Source organism: Gracilinanus agilis, chromosome 4 (genome assembly GCF_016433145.1).
Source record: "Gracilinanus agilis isolate LMUSP501 chromosome 4, AgileGrace, whole genome shotgun sequence".
Classification (NCBI taxonomy): domain Eukaryota; kingdom Metazoa; phylum Chordata; class Mammalia; order Didelphimorphia; family Didelphidae; genus Gracilinanus; species Gracilinanus agilis.
The window spans coordinates 325,848,220-325,874,948 of NC_058133.1; the positions used below are offsets into that span (position 1 = coordinate 325,848,220).

Genomic DNA, 26,729 nt, shown 5'->3' on the forward strand with positions numbered 1-26,729 from the left:
GGAAATTTGGACCTCTCCCTGATCTCTCCATTACATCCCTGCTATTCCCCTGAACTTCCCTTTGGGCCCTGGGAGGAAGGGTGGCTTGGTGATTGGACATTGTGGGTTTAGATTCTGTAGGCAAGTAGGGCATCCTAAACAAGTTAACCCCAATTTAGTGATTTGATAAATACTTTACTTTAAGGCAGTCAAATCTTCCTGACTGGGAGAGCAGGCTCTCTCAGTCTAAGCCCCTCCTGTGACCTTTCCCCCAGCTTTCTCTCTAGTGGCTGTTACAAAACCCTAAACCCCTTTCTCCTTCTGATTATCCCTGACATTAATAAATCCCCTTTGTTACCTACTCAAAGCCTCTAGTGAATCATAGTATCGAAGATTAAGGCAAGGGCTGAAGAGGGAAGGAATTATTTTCTTTTATTTATTGAGGGAACTGCAGGCATCCATCTTGGCAGGAAATACCTACCAGAGACTTCCTGCAGCCATCAGTTTCACTGACAGGGAGGAGCCCTTTTGTCTCCTCCCTCAAGGGACTTAGAAATTAACAAGAGAAGTCCTCCAGCCAGATATAAAACATTTCTGACTGGCCCAATCCCCCTGTACCTTAGAGATATCTTCCCTGATTGAAGAACCTCAGTCTATTTCCTCAGTATCCTCTGTCTCTAGCCTCAGTGAATAAGTCTGTTTAAGCTGCCCTCCTGTATACTCCCTGTCACTCCCCTACCTTCCTATATAACACCTCATTCATCTCTTCCCTATACTCAGCTATCCCCTTCATTCCCCTTCCAAATCACCTCATCACCCTTATCCCTCCGTTGACCAAAATTACCCAAATTCTTTATAACATAATACTTGCAACTTAAAGGGCTGTTGGTAAGGAAAGTGATATGTAAAGTTTAAAACCTTAAAAATATGCTATTACTTTAGCTGTTATACTTGCAGCAATACAAACAGGATTATATTTTAAATGATCTGATACGTAATGCTAAGAATATCATTTTTAAGAACAGAAAATATTCTTAGATTCTTAATTCTCATTATCTCTAGTAGAACATTAATTCTTGAAGAGCAAATACTTTTTGATTGTTGTATATAAAGAATTCCAGAAGACTTGCCTTTAGTAGGCTTCAGGGTTCTTAGTTATGATTTATAATTTCAGATCAAAATTACATTTGATTTTATTTAAGAAAATGAAAGTAAACTGGTCATTCTTAGAAATCATCATAGGAATTATTATAATTAACCACAGAGATATCAAAGCAAAGAAATAGTACATTTGACATGTACTACCTAGAATAAAATCATATCAAAGAGAGAAATAGCAGCTTTTTAATTTTTTTGCTGGCAAAAAATGGAAAGCTAAGGGGATGTCCAATCAGTTGGGAAAGAGCTGATCAAATTGTGAAATATGAATATAATGGAATACTATCATGCTCTAAGAAATAAGGGAATAGATGATGTCAAAGACAACAGACTGATGAATGGAATAAGGAAAACTGCAAGGACAAATTTTTGTTCTACATCAATATTATAAAAGTGAAGAATTTTGAAGACTTTTATAAGTGGATAAAGAGCCAAATGAGAACAACCAGGAGAAAGAATTTATATAATAATAACAACACTGTAAAATCAAACCAATGACCATTTATGATACCAGAGAATTAATAAGAAAGCATACTATCTATGGCAAAGAGGCGATGGATTTAGGGCATGGAACAAGTTATTTTTTTGAACATGGCCAAAAAATAATGTTTTACTTGACTATGCATATCTGTTACAAGGAACTTATTTTTCAATGGGGAGGAGAGAAAGATATTTGTATTAAAAATAAAACTTTAATAACATAATTTTAGGGCTGGAAGAGACTTCATGGACTCATCTAATCCAACTTAATTTTACTGGAGGAAACTGAGGCCTGAGAGAGAGGTTTAGTAATATTCTGAAGGAAAGGGGTGGAGGAAGAAAGGAGGCTGGTTCTCAAACCCAGTTCTATATTCTTTAAATATATTATCTTCCTCACTACTTTCTTGAGCACTGGGCACAAAATGTTAATAGCTGCCTTAACGATTAAAAGTATTTTTAACTTTTAAAATTTTCAATTATTTTAGAACCCAAAGGCTAAAGGAAATATTTATCACTTTTACTTAAAACTATTAAGTAGGTAAATGGAAGAACTACTATCACCATTTTACAGATGGAGAAATCTAAGCTGAGAGAGGTTAAATTCATAGGCCCCATTAGTAGCAGAAACAGGATTTCATCTGTCTCTGCCTCAAAATTCATTGTTCCATTCCTCCATTCTTTACTACAATGTTGCTTTTGGGATCAAAGTCTCTAGAGCTGATGAGACACTTAATCTAGATAGTGCAGGCATGGAGGGGGCTAAGTAAAGGAAGATTTAGATAACTGATAGAGGTCAGACATGATGCTTCACAGGCTAAGCTAGTCATAGAATACACTTCATAATCATACCTCAGCAGTAGTGAGAAAGATCTTTTCAGGGATGTGCCTCAATCCACATGCTACAACACCAAGTGCTACTCCAGGAAACACATAGGAATTGTTGCCTTGGCCAGGATAGAAAGTCCGACCATCTGGAAGAGTGACAGGATTGAATGGACTGCCACTTGCAAAAATGCCACGTCCCTGCAACAGACATGACAAATTTCAAAAAAGCTGTACTGTACATGTTTAGAAACAAAGCATAATAGTGCTATCTTACATTTTAAGAGAGAAAGTTTAGTTTTTTCTTAATCTCCTCCACAAAGAAGGGTGGGAAATTTCCATGGTGTCAGAGTACTAAGTTCCAGGGGTCAGAGGTCACTGCTTTTCTCACAGTCTTATTCTTCATTCCTAGAAAATGTGCCCAAAGTCCACTCTATAGGCGCTATCCTGCTCTTCAGCATAGCCAACCCATGCTTACCATCTAATATTTCAACAATGATCTTCAATCGAAAACTTTTGAAATGAACTAGCACAATTAAGAAATTTGAAAATAGAATGATTTGCAGTAGTAAAATTTGAGGTTCCCACATCATTTCTAGAGAAATTTCTGAGAAGTATAATAAATGTATATTTGCATTTTGAGTAGATTGATAAATAACAAGCTTGTTTGGGGTCAACTGTAATTTAGAAATCAGTATAGCCAGTTTAAAAATAATATTCAATATCTGCAATCTATTATCTTCTTATTACTTGCCATAGTCAGGAGTGAGGTAGATCAATATTATTCCCTATCATTTCTCAGGGCAGCCATTGCCATGTTTTCACAATGGGTCTTTCACGGTAGGGTACTGCACCTGCTTTGAACTGGGGAGAGGGTACCTTTGACAGTTGTGCAGCATTTCACGCTAGGAACAAACCCTGAAGACAGTGTTAATCTGTGCCTGGTGCCAGAACAGAGGTAAAAGTAACATGTTTTTTTAAGCAATATCCTCTCCACAAAGAGGTTTCTGTCACTCAAGAAGACTATTTCACAAAGCCAACGTGTTAAGTCCAAAAACTCAAATGAAGTGATAGTCTTTAGATCAAAGACTGCTCACCAGGTTGCAATAGTCAGACTAATAAATCTTTCAGAATATTCTTCCTATTAGTTTTTGCAATATGTTTTCTGGCCTCTTTTTTCCTTCTCTAAGCTATAGAAGCTAATGATTCAATCTTATGTCAGCAAATAAAAAGTAGTACATTTCCAAATGAGCCTCTATAGGGTAGTATTTTGTTTAAATTAGCAGCATGTTATCAAGGCTACTTTGGTGACAGATTGGATATATTTAGCTTTGGTCACAGTATAAAATTACCAATTGTAAGAAATTTACTACTATAAATAAATTGAATTGTAGCTCACTTTTAGTAAAGACTCCTCCTGCAACATGATAACTTTATGTATAGATTTCAAAACCACCAATATTCAGGAAGAATAGTGGTTTCAAAGGAAACCTGAGAATCAGAGGGACCATGAAATGCTTATTTGGTTAGCTGTCCTCCTCTGACCCCCTTCACCCTGTCCACACAATATGTACTGATAAAATAGAAGAAAAGAAGACACTCTTTCAGCCTATATTTTGGTTTTGTTTATTCAAATTTCTATGATCTTAGTAATTTACTTATATACTACTCTTGAGTCAGTCAACAAGAATTTATTTATTAAGTCCTACATGTCAGATACTGTGCCAAGAAAAGCAAAAACATAGTTCTTGCCCTCGAGGAGCTTACATTGTAATAAGGACACATGGGCAAACAATTATGTACAGAAAAGATATATTCAGAGTAGCAGGAAGATAATCTTAGAAGGCACTAAGGGTAGGAGAGAGACTAGGATGTATTCGAGCTGAATCTTGAAGGAAGCCAGAGAAGCAAGAGATGAGGAGAGAGAGCATTCCAAGCATCTCCAAGTTTGGAGATGGAGTGTCTTGTGTGACTCATAACCAACAGTAAGAGGGACTATGGGCTAGCCAAGGCTGACAGACTGACAGGTCAACCCTCTCTCCAATCCTCAAAGCCACACTCTTTGTGCTCTTAATCTTTAGAGCACAGCCTGACTTTACTGGCCTCATAATGATGGTTGGTTATAAGATATGAAAATACAAAATTTTATGAAATTTCCTTAATAAACTATTTAAAAAGGTTTCCTACTCTTTAAGACCATGTTTCCCAGTTGTTTCCATTTGAGGATTTTGAAGGCAAAAAAGATCAAGTGTTGTTTGCATTAAATGTTACTTTAATTTACAAGGCTGTGAAGCAAATGAAGATTGCGAGGCTCATGTATACAGGCTGGCTAAATGGAAGACTAGCAGTCCAAAGGTTCCACCCTTGGCATCAAAACCTGAACCTGGGAGGAGGTCTCTCAGCAGAGCAAAAATAAAATTATGGTTTTGTATTGTATACTTCAGTGTTTGGGAACAGCTGGTAAGACATCAAAATCCTTCAGTAAGCAATTGGGAATAGGCTCTCCCTGTCCGCCCCCCCCCCCCCTTACTTAGATGTCTTGAAATTCTAGATTTTTGAGTTTATCATGTTAGAGTCAGTAAAATGAAATTAGAAAAATCAAATGCCATTGAATTTTTAAAAAGTCTTCAATATGTAAATATCTTATTGTACGAAATAATAGATTAGAAATGCAAGTGTTTCTAATGTCATTTTGGAATGTCAATTTTTCCCTCAGAATTCAAAAAGATGAATATCTTTTGCTCTTTATTAGCTATCTTTTTCCTAGTCTTTATTTACTATCCTAAGAGTCCTAGGACGATTTGAGACAGACCACATTTATCTTTCAAAATGCTAGTTGCCCTCCTTTTTTTTACCTCTGTCATTAGGTAGCACTGCTCTGCAGTACACTCCGCTTTGCTTGTTGGGTTACTTAGAGCAAAAATGATAGGTCGCTCATTGAAAGAAGCCATGTCCTTGAGAATCTGTTCTGTGAAAGCACCACCAACTGCAGCAACTCCTAATCAAGACATAGTGATAAAGAACATTATTATTTCTTCCATTTAAGAACCCAGAAGAATATCTAAAAAAGCAATGAGGAATTTTGTTATAATTTTCTAGAGCTGGCTAAGCTAAAATATGAGCCTCTTACTTTAAACTAAAGTGATAAAAAGGAAGAGTTCTTAAATGTAAATACTTCTTAAGTAACTGTATATATATGCTACTAAAAAGCATGCAGTTAATATACAACTGATAACACATTAATATTGGGTTTAATTGGGAACCTGAATTTGTATTTCTAGATGTTAATAGAAAATGAGAATTTGAGCAACATGGAGTTTCTGCCTGAAAACAATTGTATGGATGTAAGTTGGCAAGGTTAGAGTCCTGAAAAAAAGATGTTTTAAAAATATTATTTGTATATCATCTCCCCTATTATACTGTTAGCTCCTTGAGAACAGGGATTTTCTTTCACATTTCTTTGCATCCTCAATGCTTATCACAGACACTTAGTGTTTATTGTTGAATGGTTAGAAGAGAAAGCAGGAAATCCAAGGCAGAGAATTGAGTTAATATGCTATTTTGCCAGGTGAAAGGCAATGGTCATCTGAACTAGGGTGGTGGCAGTGAAAATGAAAAAAAGAGGAGGGAGAGAAGACATACATGGAAGTATCTGTGAAATAGGACATATTAGATTCAGTGGACAAAAGAGAGAGAGGAAAGAGTTATAATGACTGAAGTTTTAGACCAGAGCAATAGTTGTACAATGAAAGGAGAATGAAACTAGAAATAAGCTTTTTGGGGAAGGTGCAAAGTCTGAATTTGGAAATGCTAGTTTCAGGAGACATTTAAGTGAACATATACAGAAGACTAATAGGGAAAAGGGTTGCTCTAGTCTAGAGAATGGTGAGTCAGCTATAATTATGGGTGTTGAGGTGATTTTTTTCCCTAGTAAATTTTATTTTATTCTTCCCCAATTACGTGTAAAAACAATTTCCAACATTTTTGGAAGAATATTGATTCTCAAATTCTCTCTTCCTTCTTCCCTCTTTCCCCCTGCTGAGATAGTAAGCAATCTCAAATAGTTTACACATCTGATCATGTAAAACATTTTTTCATATTAATCCTTTTGTGGAAGGAAACTCAAGTAGAAAAAAAGTTACAGAAGAAAATGAAAACAAGTTTGCTTTGATCTGGATTAGATTCTCAGTTCTTTTTCTCTGGAAGCAGATGGCATTTCTTAGCATGAATCCTTAGTTTTGGATCATTGTATTGCTGAGAATAGCTGTTATTCACAATTGTTCATCATACAGTATTTCTGTCACTGTACAATGTTCTCCTGGTTCTGCTTATTTTGCTCTGCTTCAGTTCATGTAAGTCTTTCCAGGTTTTTCTGAGCTCTTCCTGCTTGTCATCTTATAGCACAACAGTATTCCATTACAATCATATACTGTAACTTACTCAGCCATTTTCCAGTTGATGGGTATCTCCTCATTTTCTAATTCTTTGCCTCTCCCAGTCAAAAAAGAACTACTTTAAATATTTTTTTACATATAGGTCCTTCCGTTTAAAAAAAATCTCTGTAGGATACAAACCTAGTAATGGTATTGCTGGGGCAGAGGAGTATGTACTGTTTTATAGCCCTCAGAGCACAGGTCCAAATTGCTTTCCTGAATGATTCACGACTCCCCCAACAATGCATTCATGTCTCAGCTTTCCCATATCCCTTTCAAGTTTTGTCATTTTCCTTTTCTGTCATGATAGCCAATTTGATAGATGTGGGGGAGGTACCTCAGGTTTGTTGTAATTTGTATTTCTCTAAATAATAATGATTTAGAGCATTTTTTGCCTGATTATAATAGCTTTTAATTACTTTGAGAACTGCCTGTTCACATCTTTTGACCCTTTATCAGTTGGGCAATGATATATATTCTTATATATTTAACTCGTTTCTTTATGTATTTGAGAAATGAGGTCTTTATTAGAGACACTTATAAAAATTTTTGCATCATTATGGTACTGTGTATTATTCAGTGGAAGTAATTATTAAAGCAAAGCACATAGACTGAGAAAAGAAGAATTTAAGAGATGGAAGAGACTTTGAGGTCATTTGAAAATAACCCTCTCCTTTTAGATAGAGTAGAAGACTAAAACCCAGCAAGGTTAAATGGCCTGCCCAGGACCACATAGCTATTAACTGAATTTGAACTTATATTTTCCTGATTCCAAGGCCAGGACTCTTCCAGAAAATGAAATTCAACAACTCCATTAATTTTCAAAAATGGTAGTAATAGACCTAAGAACTATGAATTGCAATTAGGATCTCATTGTAATGTTACTATGAGAAGCCTATTGCAATAAGGAATAAGGTAAGGTAGATAAATGTAAAATTTAGAAAAGCATATTGGAAAATGCAAGCTTGAGTTGAACATTCTAAAGGCTTTTGGAATGGGGCAGAAAGGGCACAGAGCTTTTGAACTCTGGGACAGTTGGGAGGTTTGCCACTGGTGGAGGAGCTTGTGCCCTGAACTCACTGGAGAAACCCCACTTGAGGAACTACAAAATAGATCTAGATCAGCAGCTTTGGAGGGTGGACCCCAGGTCTGTGACAGCCTATTGGAGTGACCCCGTGGAGGTAGTGGACTGTACCAACATCCTGAATCCTGGGACAGCAGAGAACATCAAGCAGTGAGATCCCCAAATCCTGTCAAGCTTGTATTTAGTCTAGCATTGAGTAGTATAAGTTTTATCTTCCCTGATCTGATTTCCTGGACCACCTAAATAAACCCTTGTGTCTTCCCTCCTATAGCAGTTAAGAGTAGTTTGCCCCATTTCCCACTTGACGTATCTTATTTTATTATTAAAATCCTTTTATGTTGCTTCCTATTGTCTCATTATAACCCCAAAGTACTCACAAATATTTAATTGGTTTCCCTGGCTAAGTTAAGTGTGTAACTGTCATACTAAGTATTCCTATCTCCCCCATTCCCCTATTTCAGTATTAACATGAAAAAGTAATATTGCTCCTTAAAATAACTCAAAAGAATTGGGAGCCACACATAAAAATATAAAAATATCTATTGTTTCAGCATTAACAATTTATAAGAATATTTTTCAATGAATTATTTATACTTATGACTCTACTAACAATCATTTAATTTCTCTAGGTGAGAAATTAAAAGGTGAAGAACTACAGAAGAAAAAGAAGAGATGATTCTGATCCATTTAAGATTTTTACTCAATCATATTGAGATAAAAGTATAGCAAATTAGTCAATTATAAGCAAAATTGGTTAATTAAAAGTATTGTTATCTAAAGACTGCCATACTCCTAAGTAAATTCATTATATTCGTAATTTCTACTTAAAAGAAACAGGCACATAATTTGTCATTTAAAGCTATTAGTTGTCATTAATAAAAACTTCATTTGACATATACTCTATCATTATTTCAGGTAACCTTCATCAGCACCTTTTAAAAAATATTTGGGAAAAGGGTAGACAAATTAATAGATATCTCTTGGGCTTATCTAAATGGAAGGAACAATTATGAATTGTTCCTCCTAACATTAAGCATTAGCTAGAATACATGCATACATAAACCTTTTGATATTTTCCTTTTGAAATTTTTAAAATTCATTAAGGCTATATAATTGAAGTCTATTATCTTATTTTTGTCCCTTAACTCTATTAGTTCAGAATTCTGCCTGTTGAACTAGGGTTAAACATATTTCTAATAAATTATAAGAACAATAGAAAGGATAATTTTAAACTAAAAAGTCAAATGTATTAAAAAGAAAAGGGTGATATTACCTATGAGGACAGTTGGCTTTATATCTCGGACAATCTCTTCAAGGTTCTTCATTTCATGATGTTCATGGGCAAATCTCTCTTTTTCATGTGTTAAAAAAGAACGTCCCTAAATAAAGCAAATTAGAATAATGAATCTGCTAAAATGGACACAAACCAAAGAATCATCATTCTGCTATACATAGTTCATAAACAATCAAGGTTAACACTTGCCTTTTATTACTTTTCACTACTCCTTTAATTCTTTATTCATTTAAAAAATTCATTAACATTTTTTTGTTTCACATTTTCTCTCTCCTCACTCCTTACTTTCCTACCGAGAAGGCAAGAAATATATCACATACACGTTTTTTCTACAAGGTTGGCATGAAATAATATACATTACGTTTTAAGTCTAAACAGCTTAGATTTCAAGTTTACATAGGAGTTGGCATGAATAATACATTTTTTCCATGTAGATTACTTTTTAGTCTAAACAGCATTCAAAGGCTACCAAGACCCAATTTTATCCAAATATTATTTCAATAACAGTATTTTATTATTCAACATATTTCAAGAGGTAGGGTAAAGTGTGAACTTCTAAAACTATGGGATTAAGTTCAATGAAGTAATAATGTCTTTTAAATAATATTTTAAGCAATAAAGTAATAAAGTATTTTAAATTGTCATCCTCTGATCTCCAGATTTCTCAGAAATCAGGAGAGATCAGAAGCAGCTTCTATCATTTTGAATGTTTTTGCTGAGTGTATGAAATATTAATTCATTAATTGCTGGTTTATTATAAGGTGATTTCTGTATCTAGTCTAAAAGACTTGGGGCTTTTCTAGAAATATTGATTACAATAATTTCAGTAACAAAAAGTTGGTCAGAAGGATGGGGTCTGATTGGGATTTCCAGCCTTCCTATGGCCTGTTTTTCAGGTCACAAGATCCACACATGACTCTGTCATTCTGCATGGATTCAATGGAATCTTGTCCCCTCTAAGGCACTCAGCAGGTAGGGAGGCAAGAACTTAGATCACAGAGAAAAGGCAGAGATCCTCATGAGCTCTCCCAAATTCTTCTCCAAAACACTTTAAAATAATGCCTCAAAACAAATTCTGGAACAAGAGAAGCCACAAAGGGATGAGGTTAAACAATTTTCCATCCAAAGATAACTTACAAAGTTGGCAGGAAAGGGTCTGTCACACTGGGGTTAGAGTAGAGTGCAGACAACAGGGCCCTAGCCCAAAGAGTCAGCATAGCCCTGAGGGCAATTGAATCAGCCATAGCAGCTTCCAGAGCTTTCAGCCCAAAGATGGTAAGGAGTTTGGACAACTCCTTTGCCAGCACTGAGAGCAGCACTCCGTTGCATTTCCCATATGTGGACCTGGATCACTATCCTGGGGCAGGATAAAGAGGAGTACAGAGCTTGTGGTTGTCCATAGGGAAGCTGGAACCCTAGTCTGAGTTCCAGGGTGGAAAAGAATGCTTGTGGTCACACGCAGATCAGAATATAGGCCAGGAGAGTAGTAAACACACCTCTCTTTAGATCTGACCACATTAGAAGAACTGAAAACATATAGATTCCCAAAACTAGCTCTGAAAACAGCTATATAAAAAACCTAAAGCATGAATAGTTCCTCCTCCACTCTGAGTGCGGAGTCTAATTTTAACATAAACTTAAAAGTCAAGAAACAGGCTGGAAAAGAGCAAACAATAACAATAAAGAATGTAACAAAACACAAACTCAGAAGGCAATCAAGTAAAAACTGCAAGTAAAAAAAAGCCTCAAAAAAATGAATTTGTGTCAGGCCCCAAAATAATTCTTGGAAGAGGAAATCAACAAGGATTTAAAAAAACAATTAAGAGAGGTAGAGGAAAAACTGAGAAAATAAATGAGAGTGAAACAAGAAAATTTAAAAAAAAAATGGAGTCAGTATAGGTTGGTAAAGGAGGCACAAAACATACTAAAGGAAATAACCCTTTAAAAAACAGAACATGTCAAATGGCAAGAGACACAAAAATCCACTGAAGAGAAGAATTCCTTAAAAAGTCAAATTGTTTAAATGAAAAAGGAGATTTAAAAGTTCACTCAAGAAAATAATTTGTTAAAAATCAGAATTGGGTAAGTAGAAGCTAATGACTCCATAGAACATCAAGAAACAAAACAAATAAAAGAATGAAAATGTATAAGAAAATGTGAAATATCTAGTGGAAAAACAAATTACCTAAAAAAAAAATAGATCCAGGAGAGATCTAATCAAAAAATCCAAGATTATTTAATTACCTAAAAGCCATGATCAAAAAAAGAGTTTAGGAATCATCTTTCAGGAATTTATCAAGGAAACTGTCCCAATATGTAAAACCAGAGATAAAACTGAAATTTAAAGAATTCACTAATCACTTCCTCAAAGAGATCACAGAATTAAAACTTGCAGAAATATTATAGCCAAATTCCAGATCTCCCAGGTCAAGAAGAAAATACTGCAAGTGGCCAGAAAGAAATAATTCTATTGTGATGGAGCCACAGCCAGGACAACACAAGATTTAGCACCCTCTATATTAAAGGATTGGACTACTTGAAATATTATATTCTGGAAGGCCAAGGTGATAGGAAAACAAAAAAGACTAAATTACCCAGCAAAACTGAATATAAGCTATCAGAGAAAAAAAATGGATATTCAATGAAATAGAGGACTGTCAAGCATTCCTGAGTGGGAAAAAAAAAACAACGAGCTCAATGGGAAATTTGACTTTTAAAGAAAAGACTCAAGAGAAGCATAACAAGGTAAACAGGAAAGAGAAATCATAACTGTTTGTTCCTATATGATGATACATGTAACTCCTAAAAACTTTGTCATTATTAGGGAAGTCAGAGGAATTATACATTAAGAGGAGCATAAGTATGAGTTGGATATGATGGGATGATACTTAAAAAAATAAAATTAACGGATAAGAAAGAGGAATGCACTGGGAGAAGGGGGAAGGATGAATAGAATAGGATAAATCATTTCACATAAAAGAAGCATTAAAAATTTTTATATTGGATGGGAAGATAGGGAGGTGGAGGAAGAGCACTTGAAATTTAGTCTCAATGGTATTAATTAAAAAAGGGAATAATACAAATTTAGTTGGGCATATAAATCTATCTTACTCTAGAGTGGTGATGGGCAAACTACAGCCCGCAGGCCAGATGTAGCCCCCTGAAATGTTCTATCTGGTCATGCATGACATTGTTCCTAATCTGATGAATACAATGAGTAGGATACGGTACAATGAAACTTCAAAAGAGTTGCCTTAGAAACAGACTGACAGATGAACATTTCTTTTCCTTTGGCCCCCTCTTTAAAAAGTTTGCCCATCACTGCTCTAGAGGAAAGTAGAAGGAGAAGGGGCTAAGAGAAAGAGTGAAGTGGCTAAGAGAAGGGGAATAGATTGGGGGAGACATTAGTCAGAAGCAAAATACTTTTTAGGATGGCCAGGGAGAAAGAAGAGAGAGAATAGGAAAAAGGATGGAAGGAAATACACGGTAATTATAAATGTAAAAAAAATTTACAAGTTTCTCTGATAAATGCCTCATTTCTCAAATATATAGAGAACTGAGTCAAATGTATAAGAATACAAGTCAATTCCCAATTGATAAATGGTCAAAGGATTTGAACAGGTAGTAATCAAAGCTATCCATAGTCATATGAACAAATGCTCTAAATCATTATTCATTAGAGAAATGCAAAGTAAAACAATTCTGTAGTACCACCTCACACCTATTAGATTGTCTAATATGCCAAAAAAGGGAAATGACAAATGTTGGAGGGGATGTGGGAAAAATTGGGACACTAATACATTGCTGGTGGAGTTGAACTACTTCAACTATTCTGGAGGGCATTTTGGAACTATGCCAAAAGTGCTATAAAACAGTACATACCCTGTTTGACCTCTCAATACCACTACTAGGTCTGGTTCCCAAAAGAGATAAAAAACAAAAAGGAAAAGAACCTATAGGTGCAAAAATGTTTATAGTGGCTTTCTGTGGTGGCAAAGAATTGGAAATTAAGGAGTTGTGCATCAACTGGGGAATGGCTAAACGAGTTGTGGCAAATGATTATAATGGAATACTTTTGTGCCATAAGAAATGATGAACAGGACAGTTTCAGAAAAAACCTGGAAAGACTCACATGAATTGATACAAAGTAAGCAGAACTAGGAGAACACTCTACATAGTAACAGCAATACAATGATCCAAGGAAATTCTAAGGGACTTATCATGAAATATGCTCTCCAAAAACTTTATTTTTCTGGTTTGTATTTGTCTGTATTTTCTTCAAACATGACTAAATATGGAAATACTTTATACATGACTTTTCATATATAACCTATGTCAAATTCCTTACTGTGTCAGGGAGGGGAAGGAAAAGGAAAGAGGGAGAGAACTTGGAACTCAAAATTTTTTTAAATGTTAAAAATGTTTCTACATGTAATCAGGAAAAAGTTAATATTAAAAAAATGTTAAAAGGGATTATATGTTGATGTTTTGGTTCACTTTGGGTGTTTAATCAATGGTATCAAATTGTCCCAATGGAAAAGCTCCACTTTTATACATAATGTACCATTTCTTTTTTCATTATAAATGGAGAATCATATAGCAAATTCTTACTTTGTAAAAAAAGTTCAACCAATCTGATCAATAAATTTTTATTATGGTTAGAAAGAACAAAGACTTACCTTAACTATTAATCCCTTTGAGTCAACCATCCATATTTTTTTTATGGCTTCCTCATTGGGTATCCCTTCTTTTTTCATGGCCATAACAATAAGGTTTGCAATCCCCAGGGCAGCCTACGAAAGAATTATAATAAACAGAGGCTATTAAAACAAAAAAAATTAAACTGTTATTTTGCAGACTTTTATTGAAAGTTATAATTTATATTATCTTGATAATTAAAAATGCATGCAAATTCAAATAATAAACTACTATACTTTTACACCTATTCACACCAAGTTAAAAGTTATTATTCCACTTCAAATAATCTAAAAAGAGTAATATTTGGTCATCTTCTTTACAGAATTAATGTTATGTTTTCTAACAGTGTTTTAGTCCTACAAAACAAAATGCACTAGTGAATTACTACTTTTATAGAATTTACTGTTTCTGACAATTTAATTCAATTAAAAAGCTAGTGAAATCTTACATAGTTGATACCTGGATCATAAAATTACATAATCTAAACATTAAAGTTAGATGGAAACTCCTTGAAATGGGTTATGGTCACTGTACTGCAAAGCAATCAATTAGGTAGAATTCTGAAAGAAACTTACTGGCAAAAGTTCTGTGTTCACAAAAGTTTGTGCTTCTAAATATTTATTTGGTTTCTTAATTTGGATAAGTTTAAGATGCAATTTTCAGTATAATAAGAACCAATCTTTTCTATTTAGTAATTTCTATTAAACATCATAAAACTGTGAGATTTCCAAAAATCTCAAAATTAAAGAATAGTTCCTTTGGGGAATCTTTTAACTATGAACCTCTCTTTGGTGGCTTCTAACTAACCCAAATTGACCTTTTCTATTTACCAGAGTCATTTAGAAAATTAAAGAATAAAATTACCAAACTGAAATGTCATACATAAATATCCATTCAGGATGTGGCAAAGAATTTAAACTTCAGTCATTAGTCATTTTAGCTTTGATTTTTTTTGTGTGTTTCCAAATTAGTAGGCAATAATTTGATATTTTCCTCAAACTAAACTAATTTATATCTTAGTTTTTGTATTCTGTATATCAATTATTAAGTATCTTCAATTAGGAATTCAGCTTCAAGTACTCATAAAAATACCAGAAGTATATGTCTATTTTTTAAGACAATATTACCCTTAAAAAGTTTCACAAAGAGGCAAAAACATAGCTTTAAACACCCATATAATACATCCACTTCCCAGAATACATTTTTCACTCAAAATTACAGTAGACTTGGAATTATAATCTTTCAAAAAAAACAACACAAGCCACAAAACATTTCTCTATTTCCTTTCTGGTTTTATATTGATAATTTTAAATATATCTAGGCAATTTGCCTGCAAAAATTTTAAATTTAGTTGACACTTTAATTCTGTGACTAGGGATGAACTGCTATTAGTGGAGTCTAGTTTTTCCCTTCTTAGACAATCAAATTACATAAAAAGATAACAAAACAGTGACTAACTGTCAGCAATTATAATTTAGGATGTTTTGCACACGCATATTGAGAAAACACTGAAAATATCTATACTCTCTTTTACATTCTTTTCCCTTAGAATTTTAAAGTTATTTTGGGATAACTGTGTTTCTTGAATTAGAAGCCAAATTAAGAACACTCTTCATATTGACACGGAAGGTTCTAAGTTAACAGACAGTTTAATATTTTAACCACAAGGGACAGTATGTGGCTCAGTGGATAGGGAGCTCGACCTGGAGTTGGGAGGACCTGTGTTCAAGTCTGACCTCAGACAACTAGGCAAGTCACTAAACTCCCTTATTATTAGCTTATCACTCTTTTGCCTCAGAACTCATACTTAGCAGAGATTCTAAGCTAGAAGGCCTTAGCTTTAATATATTGCGTGTATTTTTTAATTATATGTTTCTTTAAATGTTTTCAATATATTCAGGGAATATACATTTTTTCATCAATGTGTGCATTAATTTAAATGGAGCAATGATGTTTTTATCCCTGTGAAAAACAAGTAGGTATGTTACTCTGGGGAGTAGGGTCTTCAGGAAGGACATAACAAAACATACTATATATTTGTCAAAATATATTACTAATAATTAAAATCATATAAAACTATGCTGACATACCTCTCCAGCTCCTTGGAATAAGATTGTGTGATCAGACAGCTTATTCTGAGTAATGCGTAGAGCTGCAAGGAGACCCGCAACTGCAACTGATGCTGTTCCTGCAATAGATAATTATTTCCTTTGAACAATTTTCAAACATTAATTTGCCAATTATTAAATTGATATCCTTTGTTATCTAGAATTTAAAAATCACAGAAGTCTAGAACTAGAAGTGTCCTCAACATTTCTGGGTTCTAACCTTTCTCAATTCATATTTTCAAATGGTGATCTAAAATTACTTTTGAAATACTTTAAAAAGATAAACTAACCTTGAAAGTATATAAACAATTTAATTAATAGAACAGAATGCCTGAAGGTTTGAAATATTTCCCCCAATATACAGTCTAGTTTAAAATAGCTTCCTATTCCTCATTCCTAAGAGATAATTGACTAGAGGATAGAGGTTCTTAACCTAGGATTCCTGAACTTATTTTTTATTTTTTTCAGAACCACACTTCAATATAATGTCTCCTGAGAAATCCCAGGCATTTCATTTTATGCATTTTATGCATTTAAAAACACTATTCTGAGAAAGGCTTCTCTGAATTGTCAAAGTAGTCCACTACACAAAAAAATTTAAGAACTTGGACTCTAAGGTTATATCTGAAGCACATTATATAGTTTAGTCACTGTAACTTGAGGGATATATTTGAATGCCTGTAATCCAGTGTCACACAATTTCAAGCAATTCAGTATCAGCCACCTGTGGCAGATATGCAAATAAGATTTTTATTCCCATGTTGAAGGTCTCATGAATATTATCCTAACACTGACGGTTGCATTAAAGTTATAGTTTGCTTAAGAGGAAAAGTGGAAACTTGAAAGTGTGTGTGCACAGGCATATACATATGCACCATGACACTAACTGCTTTCCATTTTTGCCAAAAAAAGTTTATGTGAGGTCCCTGGAATTCTTTTCATTTTGAAGTAAGCATATTAACTAGTAAAATCTGATCCTTCCCACCTATTCAATTTCTACCTGTGGCATCAATATTCTTTATGGGTCAAAGATTAGAATGTTTAGCTTTGTCTTTGACTGGTTCAGTCTTGACAGGAGGATGTTTAGAAAACAGGAATGATGTGGAATCAGGTCTATTTACTAGATTAAGATGTGTTGACTATGGAATAGGTAATAAGATGATTTTTGTGCTAGGGTGAGAATTAAGAACTAATTCATAATGATGAAAAATTTTTATGTATGTGTAGACTGTGTGTGTATATGTATATGTTCATGTGCTAGTGGCTGGTGAGAGAAAATATTTTTTCTTTACCCCTTTATTTTGTAATATAATATAAGAATTTAATTCAACTCAAATCACCCAATATCTAGCCATTAAAAATATATAGATAATTACAACACTCTTGCCTCTAAGAATCTTCCAATTTAATGTTGGAAAACAATGAATATATAAAAAATGAGAGAGAATTAGTGAGCTAAATGTAAAGCAGTACAGGAAAAAATGCTATGAGGAACTTGAAGAAGGACAGCACACTTTAACCTGAGAAGCCAGAGAAGGGTCATTTATTAATCTGGTTTTAAAGGGAGAAAAAGACATCAACAGAGGAAAGAGGGAAAATAATTAATTCTGGGAACAAAAGATAAAGCAGTCCAATATGTAGAAACTGTAGGGATTGAGATTAGTCAGTCAACAAGCATTTATTAAGCATCTGTTATGTGCCAGGTCCTATGTTAGACACTGGGGATACAAAGACAACAAAGGCCTCTACTCAAAGATGAAAGGGTGAGAAACAGAATAATCTAGAGTGGCAGGAAGATTGAGTGAATTTATAGAGTTTTGAATGCAAGCATGAGAAGATTATACTTTGATACTCAATGGGGAATCACTAAAAGTCAGGAGAATCTGGATAGCTTTCCTCAGAAGAAAATAGAACAATAATCTCACTATAGTTGTGTTGATTGACCCAGGTCAGTAGTTAACAAACAAGGAGAGAAAGAGACATTAGCTCTCTGGTATCAACTCTTTGCTTAATGAGGGCCAAGAGGAAGGACAGGCAAGGGCAAAGGAGAAGGGAATCTGACTGGGCTGTCAGAAAAGAGGCAAGAGGTAAGCTGGAAGGAGGAGCCAGAAGAGCAGCCCATGCTTCTAGCATTCCCATCTTAGCCAGGCAGTGACTGATTCTTCCTTTCCAGAGTAGCAGAGGAGCATGTCTGACTTTTCCCTTAGGAGCCGGAGAAATTGGAGGACATCGAATTTCTCTTAAATCTGTACCATTCTCTCTACTCACAACCCCAACATTGAAGATCTCATCACCTTTCATCTAAATATTGCATGTATTATGGTGGGGCCATTAAGATGTTCCTATTTGAGGATAACACTATTTTGGTTAAAGAAAGACTCAGAACATTTCAAAGCCTGGATGATATCTGAAACCATTCAAGAGTTCAGCCTAAGCACATACACAAGAAAAACCAAGCAGATGAAGAATGTCTATTGCCTTCCTTATGACAGGCAGATGGAGAAGCAAAGTATAGAGACTATCCATTGAAGTTTGTACTGACTACGAATGGACGAGTGGGACCTTAATTAACTGGGTGGAGAATAGTGGAATAAATTGTCCTTAAGAAATTACAAAACTCCTTTAATGACCCAAAACTTTTCTCAGAATCAAAAGCCTATATTTTTAATACCAATATCATATCAGTATTGTTGTATGACTGTTATTTATGGAACACTCATGCAGTACTTTAAAGAATTAAAAATAGGTATCACTCAAAGGGCAAGAGGGAAGCATATGCTAGTTAAGAGCTAGTTGCAACACAAAAAAATGAGCCACCAAGAACAAGAACCAGCATCAAAGAACTCACTGAAAAGACAGATGAACAAAACAGAAGACAGGCAGCTTTATATAAGAGTAAGTGATAGGATGATCTCTTGATATTCTTATGATATCAGGAGGGAGTAATGAAGACCCCTCACACACTAAATTGACTTCTTATATGCAATTATGGGGATTCATGGAAAAGAGTTAAAGGTATTGGCAAGTATGTGGGTTGCAATATGAACTGCTGGCAAGCATTTCTACCCAGAAGAGATAAAAAAAACCATTTGACTGTCTGAGTATGATATACAGCCTGAGTAAAATTCTGCTAAGGTTTAATTGAGAGCTTTCAAAATTTCAATTTTATTAGAAAATAGCAGCAACTGTATATTGATTTTAATGTAGTTTCTTTAATAGCCAACTTATGAAAATCTTTGTCAGATTTTTAAAAATTAGGCCAAATTAACATCAAATTGATCTGGGATGAAAACCAATTGCGTTTACTTTTCTAAAGAAATTCTGGATCAATGGGCATGTGGCCATTTACACTTATGTTATTTTGGCCAGTTAACTTTGACAGATCACAGAGTGGTTCCACTGCTTTGAACATAATTACATGGTTTCATCTCTTTATGGCTTCTTCCTGAAATAAAAGCTAGCAACTTCTTTTTTGTTGGTAAGTAAAGTAATTCCCAGATCATTGAGCTATGGGTCTGGGCCAGGTCTAATTTTTACACAAGGCTATTTCACTATGTTTCTTTGTAAAATAGATTATAGTGATCTTTGTGAATTATACCATGATGGGTTACTCCACCCCCAAAAATGAAATTATAAGACACTATAACAAAAAGGGCTTCAGAATTGCTACTTCTTCTAGGCACTAATTGTCTCTGAAGGGGAAATGGCTCTTCACTTGATTTCAGAGGAAATACAACTATTCTTGTGTGTTAATTACCTTCTAAGACATTCTCCTTATCATGGTGATCACCATGGTTATGCTTATTAGGAAACTGGCTTCTGAGTGTCAGTGAGCCTATGCTGAGACCTTCAAGAAACTAGTGGTGGGCTTACGAGTGGAGAGAGACTGATGAAACTGTGATTAAAGTGATATGTTATGTGGAAGCAAAAGATTATGTCATGGCAGGAAGGCTGAAGGTACATGCAAGTAACCATCTCTAGCACTCTGTGCAAATATATAGGTGTGGTGAAGTTGCCTCCAGGATTAAATTTTAGTTAGAAATGGTGAAACAGTGATAGATAGCTTACAGAACTGGGTATCTCCAAGTATCTGCCAGCTAGCAAATGGCACTGGGTCCTGGTGCCCACTTCATGGAGCTTCCTAAGCATTCTGGAGACTGTTATGAAAGAGTCCCGTCAGATGTTATATATATTTTTATGGTATATTCTTTAGCTATCAAAGTATTCAAACAAAAAAAGGTTTTGTAGGAAGTGAGGAGGATGGAAGGTAAAGACAAGCAGACCTAAAGATCAGGCCCTAAGTAAAAGCAGACTTCAGTGGATAACTCATTAAGAGAAGAATGCTTATTAGGGATAAATCCAATCTTTGATTAAAAAAATTTTTTATGACATATCCACATAATTAAAGAGCAGGAAGTATTTCAGCAAAACCGTTTTTTGTTGTTATTGTTGTTCAGTTATATCTGACACTTCATGAAAAGTCCATGGGGTTTTCTTGGCAAAGATAATGGAATAATTTGCCATTTCCTTCTCCAGTGTGTCCCTATTTTGCAGATAAGTATTTGAGGCAAATAGGGGTTAAGTGATTTGCCCAAAGTCACATAGCAAGCAAGTGTCTGAGGCCACATTTGAATTCAGATCTTCCTGATTCCAGGCCTAGTATTTGATTTACTCTACCACTTAGTTGCCCAATTAGTGATTAAACTGCTCACAAATAATAAGTCAAAATATCTCTTTCTTTTAAATTCTTTTAAAGTAAGTTGAAGAGTAATTTATATTTGATAAGCTCAAAGGTCCCAAATATTTGGCAAAGAATTCAGTATTGCACAAAAATGTCTGAGAAAATGATAAAGCAATCTTGCAGAAACTAGGTATATAGACCAATATTTCACAATATAAGCCAAGATAAATTCCAAAAGGGTTTGTGACTATGACATAAAGGGTACTATCATCAACAAAGTGTAAGTGTAAGGAAGAAAATATCTTTCAGATCTCTGGATAGAGAGTGTATGTCCAAACAAAGGACAGGGATGAAGGGAAGTTAATTGGGGGAGGAGGGGACTTGCATCCCTTTTTTCTGATAAAAGTCTGGGGATAGCCAAATTCAAATGTATAAAAATAAGAGCCATTTTCAATTAATAAACAGTTGAAGGATATGAAGAAGTCATTTTCAGAGGAAGACTTTCAAACTATCAACCTATTTGTGGCACGTGAAAAAATGCTCCAAATCATAAATAAATAAATATAAATTAAAAGCAACCCGTAAGTTCAAGGCTACAATCATAAGATTTGAAAGTTGACCAAAAAAGGGAAAATGACAAATTCTAGAGGGAAGAAGCTATGGAAAACACAGGAACATTTATAGACTATTGGAGCTGTGACCTGAACCAGCCATTTGGGAAAGAAATTTTGAAGTATGCTCCCCAAATTACTAAACTACATATATCATTTGACCAGCAGTACTGCTACTGGCTCTACACCCTCCCCCACAAATGAAAGAGGAAAAAAAAGACTATATATTCAAAAATATTTATAGCAACTCTTTTAGAGATTAGAAAGAACTGTAAATTAAGAGGGGTGCTGTTTAATTGGGAAATAGCTAAACAAATGGTACATAAATGTAATAGAATATTATTGTGCCATAAGAAATGATAAAGGTCACAATTTTAGAGAAAGTGGTTGACTTGTGTGAATCAATGCAAAGTAAAGTGAACAGAGTAAGGAAAACAAAAACAATAATAACTTTGCAAGACAAATAGATTTTTTGAATTAAAAAATTTAATTAAAAACTTAAGAAACAAAATAAAGTCAGAAGAGTCAGGAAATCAACTAAAGTATGACTACAGCAACATAAATGGAATGAACAACAGCACAAATGACTAAAATCATGCTGTGCAATTATAAATAAGCACAGTTCCCCATAAGAGATAAGAAAACACTTCCCCCAATTCCTCTGCAGAGATGGTTCTGCAAATGTAAAGTCTGTTCTCCAAATGTAAAGTCCTTTAAAATGACAAACTAAAGGCTTTACTACTAGAACATTATGTGGATATTATTACCAGGATATATGTTAACATTCCTGCAGTGAACGTAGCCAGAAGATGAAAGGAAGACACAGTTAAATTGAAGGATAGCTCAGATATTTTCCTTGGAAAGACAAATTAAAAGAATTTTTTGAGTTGGTAATATGGTGAATCCAAAAGCAACAAGAAACTATTACATGGGACAATTGGTCATGTCATATTGCAGTGTTCATGAGAAGCATTTGTCAAGTAGTAGCCATGAAAATAGTTTAAGTTTGTGTGCCAACCTATGTTGAAGAAAATAAGGAGGTAGAAAAATCATATGAAAAATCTGTTAAAAAGCCTTCAAATTAAATTAGTATATACTTGGAAACTTGATTTCATTGGAAAGGTTGGGAAATTGGGAAGATAGCAAAAAATACTGTGAGATATAGTATGGGAGAAGTAAAAAACTTCTATACAAAAAATTTCACAACTATTGTTATAGAAAAGTAGTAGGGAATAAGAATGATGATGGAATAAATGGGGAAATATAGGAAGGTAAGGGATGAATGGGGAATACAGGAAGGGCTACTTAAGCAGGCTAATCACAGAGGCTAGGTACTTGAAGGTACTGGGAGGAAACAGACTGGGTCCTTCAGGCAGGGATGCTATCTCTATGACACAAGAAGAATTGAGTCAACCAGAAGTAATATGGGTCTGGCTGAAAGGTTTCTGTTGTTATTTTCTAAGGTCCCTTGAGGGAGGAGTCAAAAGGCTCCTCCCTGCCAGGGAAACTGAAATCTACAGGAAGTCTCAGCTGGCTACATCCTGCCCAAGATGGATGCCTAGGTTTGCCCTCAAGAAATAAAAGTAGAGTTCCGGGTTAAGATGGCAGCAGAGTAAAAAGCAGCGCTTAACCTCTCCTAACCAAAACATACAGGACTCCGCAAGGGTGAATAAAAACAAATCCAGACGAATGGAGGGACCCCACAACAGGGCGCAGCGTGGAAGGTACGTGGAATCGGGGCATTTCCATGCTATAAAGAGGTGAAACAGCTCTCACTAAATCGTGGGCTGAGCAAACCACCCCCCACACACACCACCTACAGTGCCAAAGCCAGCTCAAAAGAAGTAGAGCAAGTTTGGGGCACCCATTGAGTCATTGGCAGCTCCAGGGCCTGCTCCTGAGAGCATCAAGACTTAAGACCTCAAAAGGCTAAAGAACGCACACGGACTTTGAATGCTGACACCGAGCACAGGCGCGGGTGGAGGCGGACACAGGAGCGAGCAAAGGCTCTGAAACCTTGAGTGGGGAACCAGTGCAGACGGGTATACGACTGTGGAAGCAGCGCCCTGAGACTTGAAAAGGAGCCTCAGATAGAGGATCAAGCAAGGGGGACCACCAGGAGGATTGACCTTGAGAATAACCAGACCTGAGACCTCAGGAGCCTAAAGAGCGCAGACAGACCCTGAGCGTGAGGATAAAGCTGAGAAGGGGCTGGGCTAACAATGGCAACCCAGAATCAGGAAGACCAAAAGAGAAAGATTAACAACAAGAAGAAAAAATCTTTTAACACTCCACAACTTTTACACAGAGAAAATCCAGACAACAGAGCAAACAGAAGAGGAGAACAAATAAGCAATCACATCTGGACTCTCTCAAAATAATGAAAACTGGTCACAAGCTCTTGAAGAGTTCAAATCTGAGATGACAAGAAAGTTGGAAAAGATTTGGTTAGAGAAATGGGAAATAGCTCAAAAGGAAATCAGGCAAGAAAATAACAGTTTAAAAGGCAGAATTTTGCAATTGGAAAGTGAGGCTCAGAAATCAAATGAACTGATAAGCAAATTGAACATCAGAAATGACCAGATTGAAAAGGAAAACCAAAATTTTATAGCCGAAAACCAGTCCCTAAAGGCTAGAATTGAGCAATTAGAAGCCAATGATCTCTCAAGATAGCAAGAAAAAATAAAACAAAGTCAAAAGATTTATGGTAAAGAACGCTACCCACATTCAGAGGAAGGACTGCAGGAAAAGGAAACATGAAAGAAAAACAACTGCTTGAACACATGGGTTGAGGTGGACATGATTGGGGATGTAGACTTGAAACTACCACACTAATGCAACTAACAACAATTTGGTAATAGGTCTTGATCAGTGACACATGTTAAAACCAGTGGAAATGTGCATCGGCCATGGGTGGGGAGAGTGTGGGGAGTGAAGGGGAAAGTAGGACCATGAACCATGTAACCATGTTAAAAATGAATATTAATAAATGGTTAAAAAAAAGAAATAAAAGTAAAGTTATTCCTTCCCTCTTCAGCCTTTGCCATAGTATTCAGTACAATGATTCACCAGAGGCTCTTTGTGTAGATATCAAAGGGGATTTATTGATGCCGGGGTAAGCTGAGGGAAAGGGGTTTGAGGGTTTGTAACTGCTGCTAGGGAGAAAAGCTGGTACAGGGGAAGGGTCACAGAAAAGGGAGTCAGACTGAGGGAGGCTGGCTCACTCGTTCAGGGATAGTTTCACTGCTCTAAGGTAGTAAAGATTATCAGATCACTAGATAAGGGGGTGACTTGATTTAGGTTGCCCTTCCTGCCTTCAGAAGCTAAAACTCTCGATGTCCACCGACCAAACCACCCTTCCTCCCAGGGCCCAATGGAGAAATCCAGGGAAATAGTAGGATGTAAATGGAGAGGTCAGGGAGAGGTCCAGAGAAATCAGGCAAAGTCCAAAAAGCCGCAAAGGCAAAAGGTCCTTTGGTTGGTACTCCAGGGATATTTATAGCCTCAGGGACCAACGGTTTTTCCCTGAGCCCAGCCCCCTGGCTGGCTCAACATTCTATCCCTTTCCAACTGTCAGGGCTACTACAGTTGGTTTGCAAAAGCAAAAGCTTTTGCTGCAACCCTGCATTACACTATTTAGTTTAGTTTTTTGGAATGGAATTTCTCTTTCTAACTCTTCTTGCTGGTTTTTTCTTAGTTATATAAAAACATGCCAATGATTTGTTGGGCCTAACTTTTATTTTGTGATTTGGCTGAAATTATTTTTTTAGTTAATTATTTGGTTGTTCTCTTTGGTTCTCTAAGTATACCCTATTATTACATTATCTTTTACTTTCTTTTTACCTATGCTTATTTTTTCAGTTTTTTTTTCTTTTATTGTTCATGACATTTATAGTTTTCTTATGTTGAACTAATCCTGCATTCCTAGTATAAATCCACCTGGGTAATAACATAATCTTGCAAATGTACAGTTCCAGTCTACTTATAGTTTACTTAAAATTTTTACATTGGTGTTCATTAGGGATATTTGGGTTCCAGTTTTCTTTCTCTATTTTGTTTCTCCCTGGTTTAGGTATCATAATCATATTTGCTTTAAAGGAAAGGACTAGAAGAGCATTTTCCTTCTTGTGTGGGACAAAGTTGTGCATTATTCCCTAGTATACATTAATTAGGATTAGTAATCATAGATTGGCAACTTACTATAGAAAATTAGTGAAAGTTAGGTGCCTTTCAGAAGGGAGATATTGATCTCTCCTTATGAAGAGTAATCGCCCTTCCCCAAGTAGCTATATATATATATGTGTGTGTATGTGTGTGTGTGTGTGTGTGTGTGTTTCATATACTCTTTTCAAATGTGGATAAGAGACTGTGCCCCCTCTTCTTTCCCATGGGAATTAGTTTGGGTGTCTTAATTTCAATGAGAAAAATCTCAAAACGTATTACAAGTTGTAATCTTGACTACATGTCCTGAGAAATGATTACTACAGGCTGAGAAATGTTTCAATCATCATTAGAGTCTGAGAAATGTTTCAGTCTGAATGCCATAGCCCAAGAAATTTTGCAATGTAATAGCCGGAGAAGTGTTGCCACCTGAAAAAAACTTGGACAAGCCCAAAACTTGACTCAACTGAAAAATTGCAAACATAAGGAATGTTCTCATAGGCTTGGAAGCATTGGGAAAACTTGAGGATAGAACAGGATATAGAAATACAATATACAAACATATTATGTAACACTCAGATGGTGGGAAAGGAAAGATAGCATTGGGTTGGATCCCTATAAATTCTGAGTAAATTTTGAGCAGCAATGTCCAATGCTTCTGAGAGGTCTCTCCAGATAGTGCTCCCTCACTCAATCTTCCCTTCCTTTCTCCCCTCCCCCTGAATAAAGCCACATGAGCTCTGCCAGTATGTTATCAAGTCTTCTTGCTCATCAGAGTGATTCTGGAGGGTAAACTCCCTTATTATTGTAAACAGCTTATATATTGATTCTCTTTGGGGATTATTTTCTGGCTTGTTCATTTCCCTCCTGATATTGCATTATTTTGTTAATTTGAGCACTTTATATTTTTATAAGTATTTGTCTATTTTCTCTAAGTTATTAGTTTGTTTACATATATTTGGGTAAAGAGCTTCTAATAATTTCCATAATTTCCTTTTTTTTTAACCCTTACCTTCCGTCTTGGAGTCAATACTATGTATTGGCTCCAGGGCAGAAGAGTGGAAAGGGTGGGCAATGGGGGTCAAGTGACTTGCCCAGGGTCACACCGCTAGGAAGTGTCTGAGGCCAGATTTGAACCTAGGACCTCCTGTCTCTAGGCCTGGCTCTCAATCCACTGAGCTACCCAGCTGCCCCCTTTTATTTTCCTTTCAGCTGTAAGT

General features: G+C 35.5%; 1 protein-coding gene across 1 annotated transcript in view; it reads right to left on the minus strand.

Moving 5' to 3' along the window:
* The window catches only part of ME1 (malic enzyme 1), a 266,987-nt gene that overhangs the window by 11,850 nt on the left and 228,408 nt on the right, over window positions 1-26,729 (minus strand). The window contains exons 8-12 of the mRNA XM_044676308.1: window positions 16,039-16,136; window positions 13,930-14,043; window positions 9,230-9,335; window positions 5,295-5,437; window positions 2,467-2,640 (exon numbers count right to left, since the gene is read on the minus strand). Coding sequence (XP_044532243.1) covers window positions 2,467-2,640; window positions 5,295-5,437; window positions 9,230-9,335; window positions 13,930-14,043; window positions 16,039-16,136 — 635 coding nt within the window. The remainder of the gene's footprint in view (window positions 1-2,466; window positions 2,641-5,294; window positions 5,438-9,229; window positions 9,336-13,929; window positions 14,044-16,038; window positions 16,137-26,729) is intronic.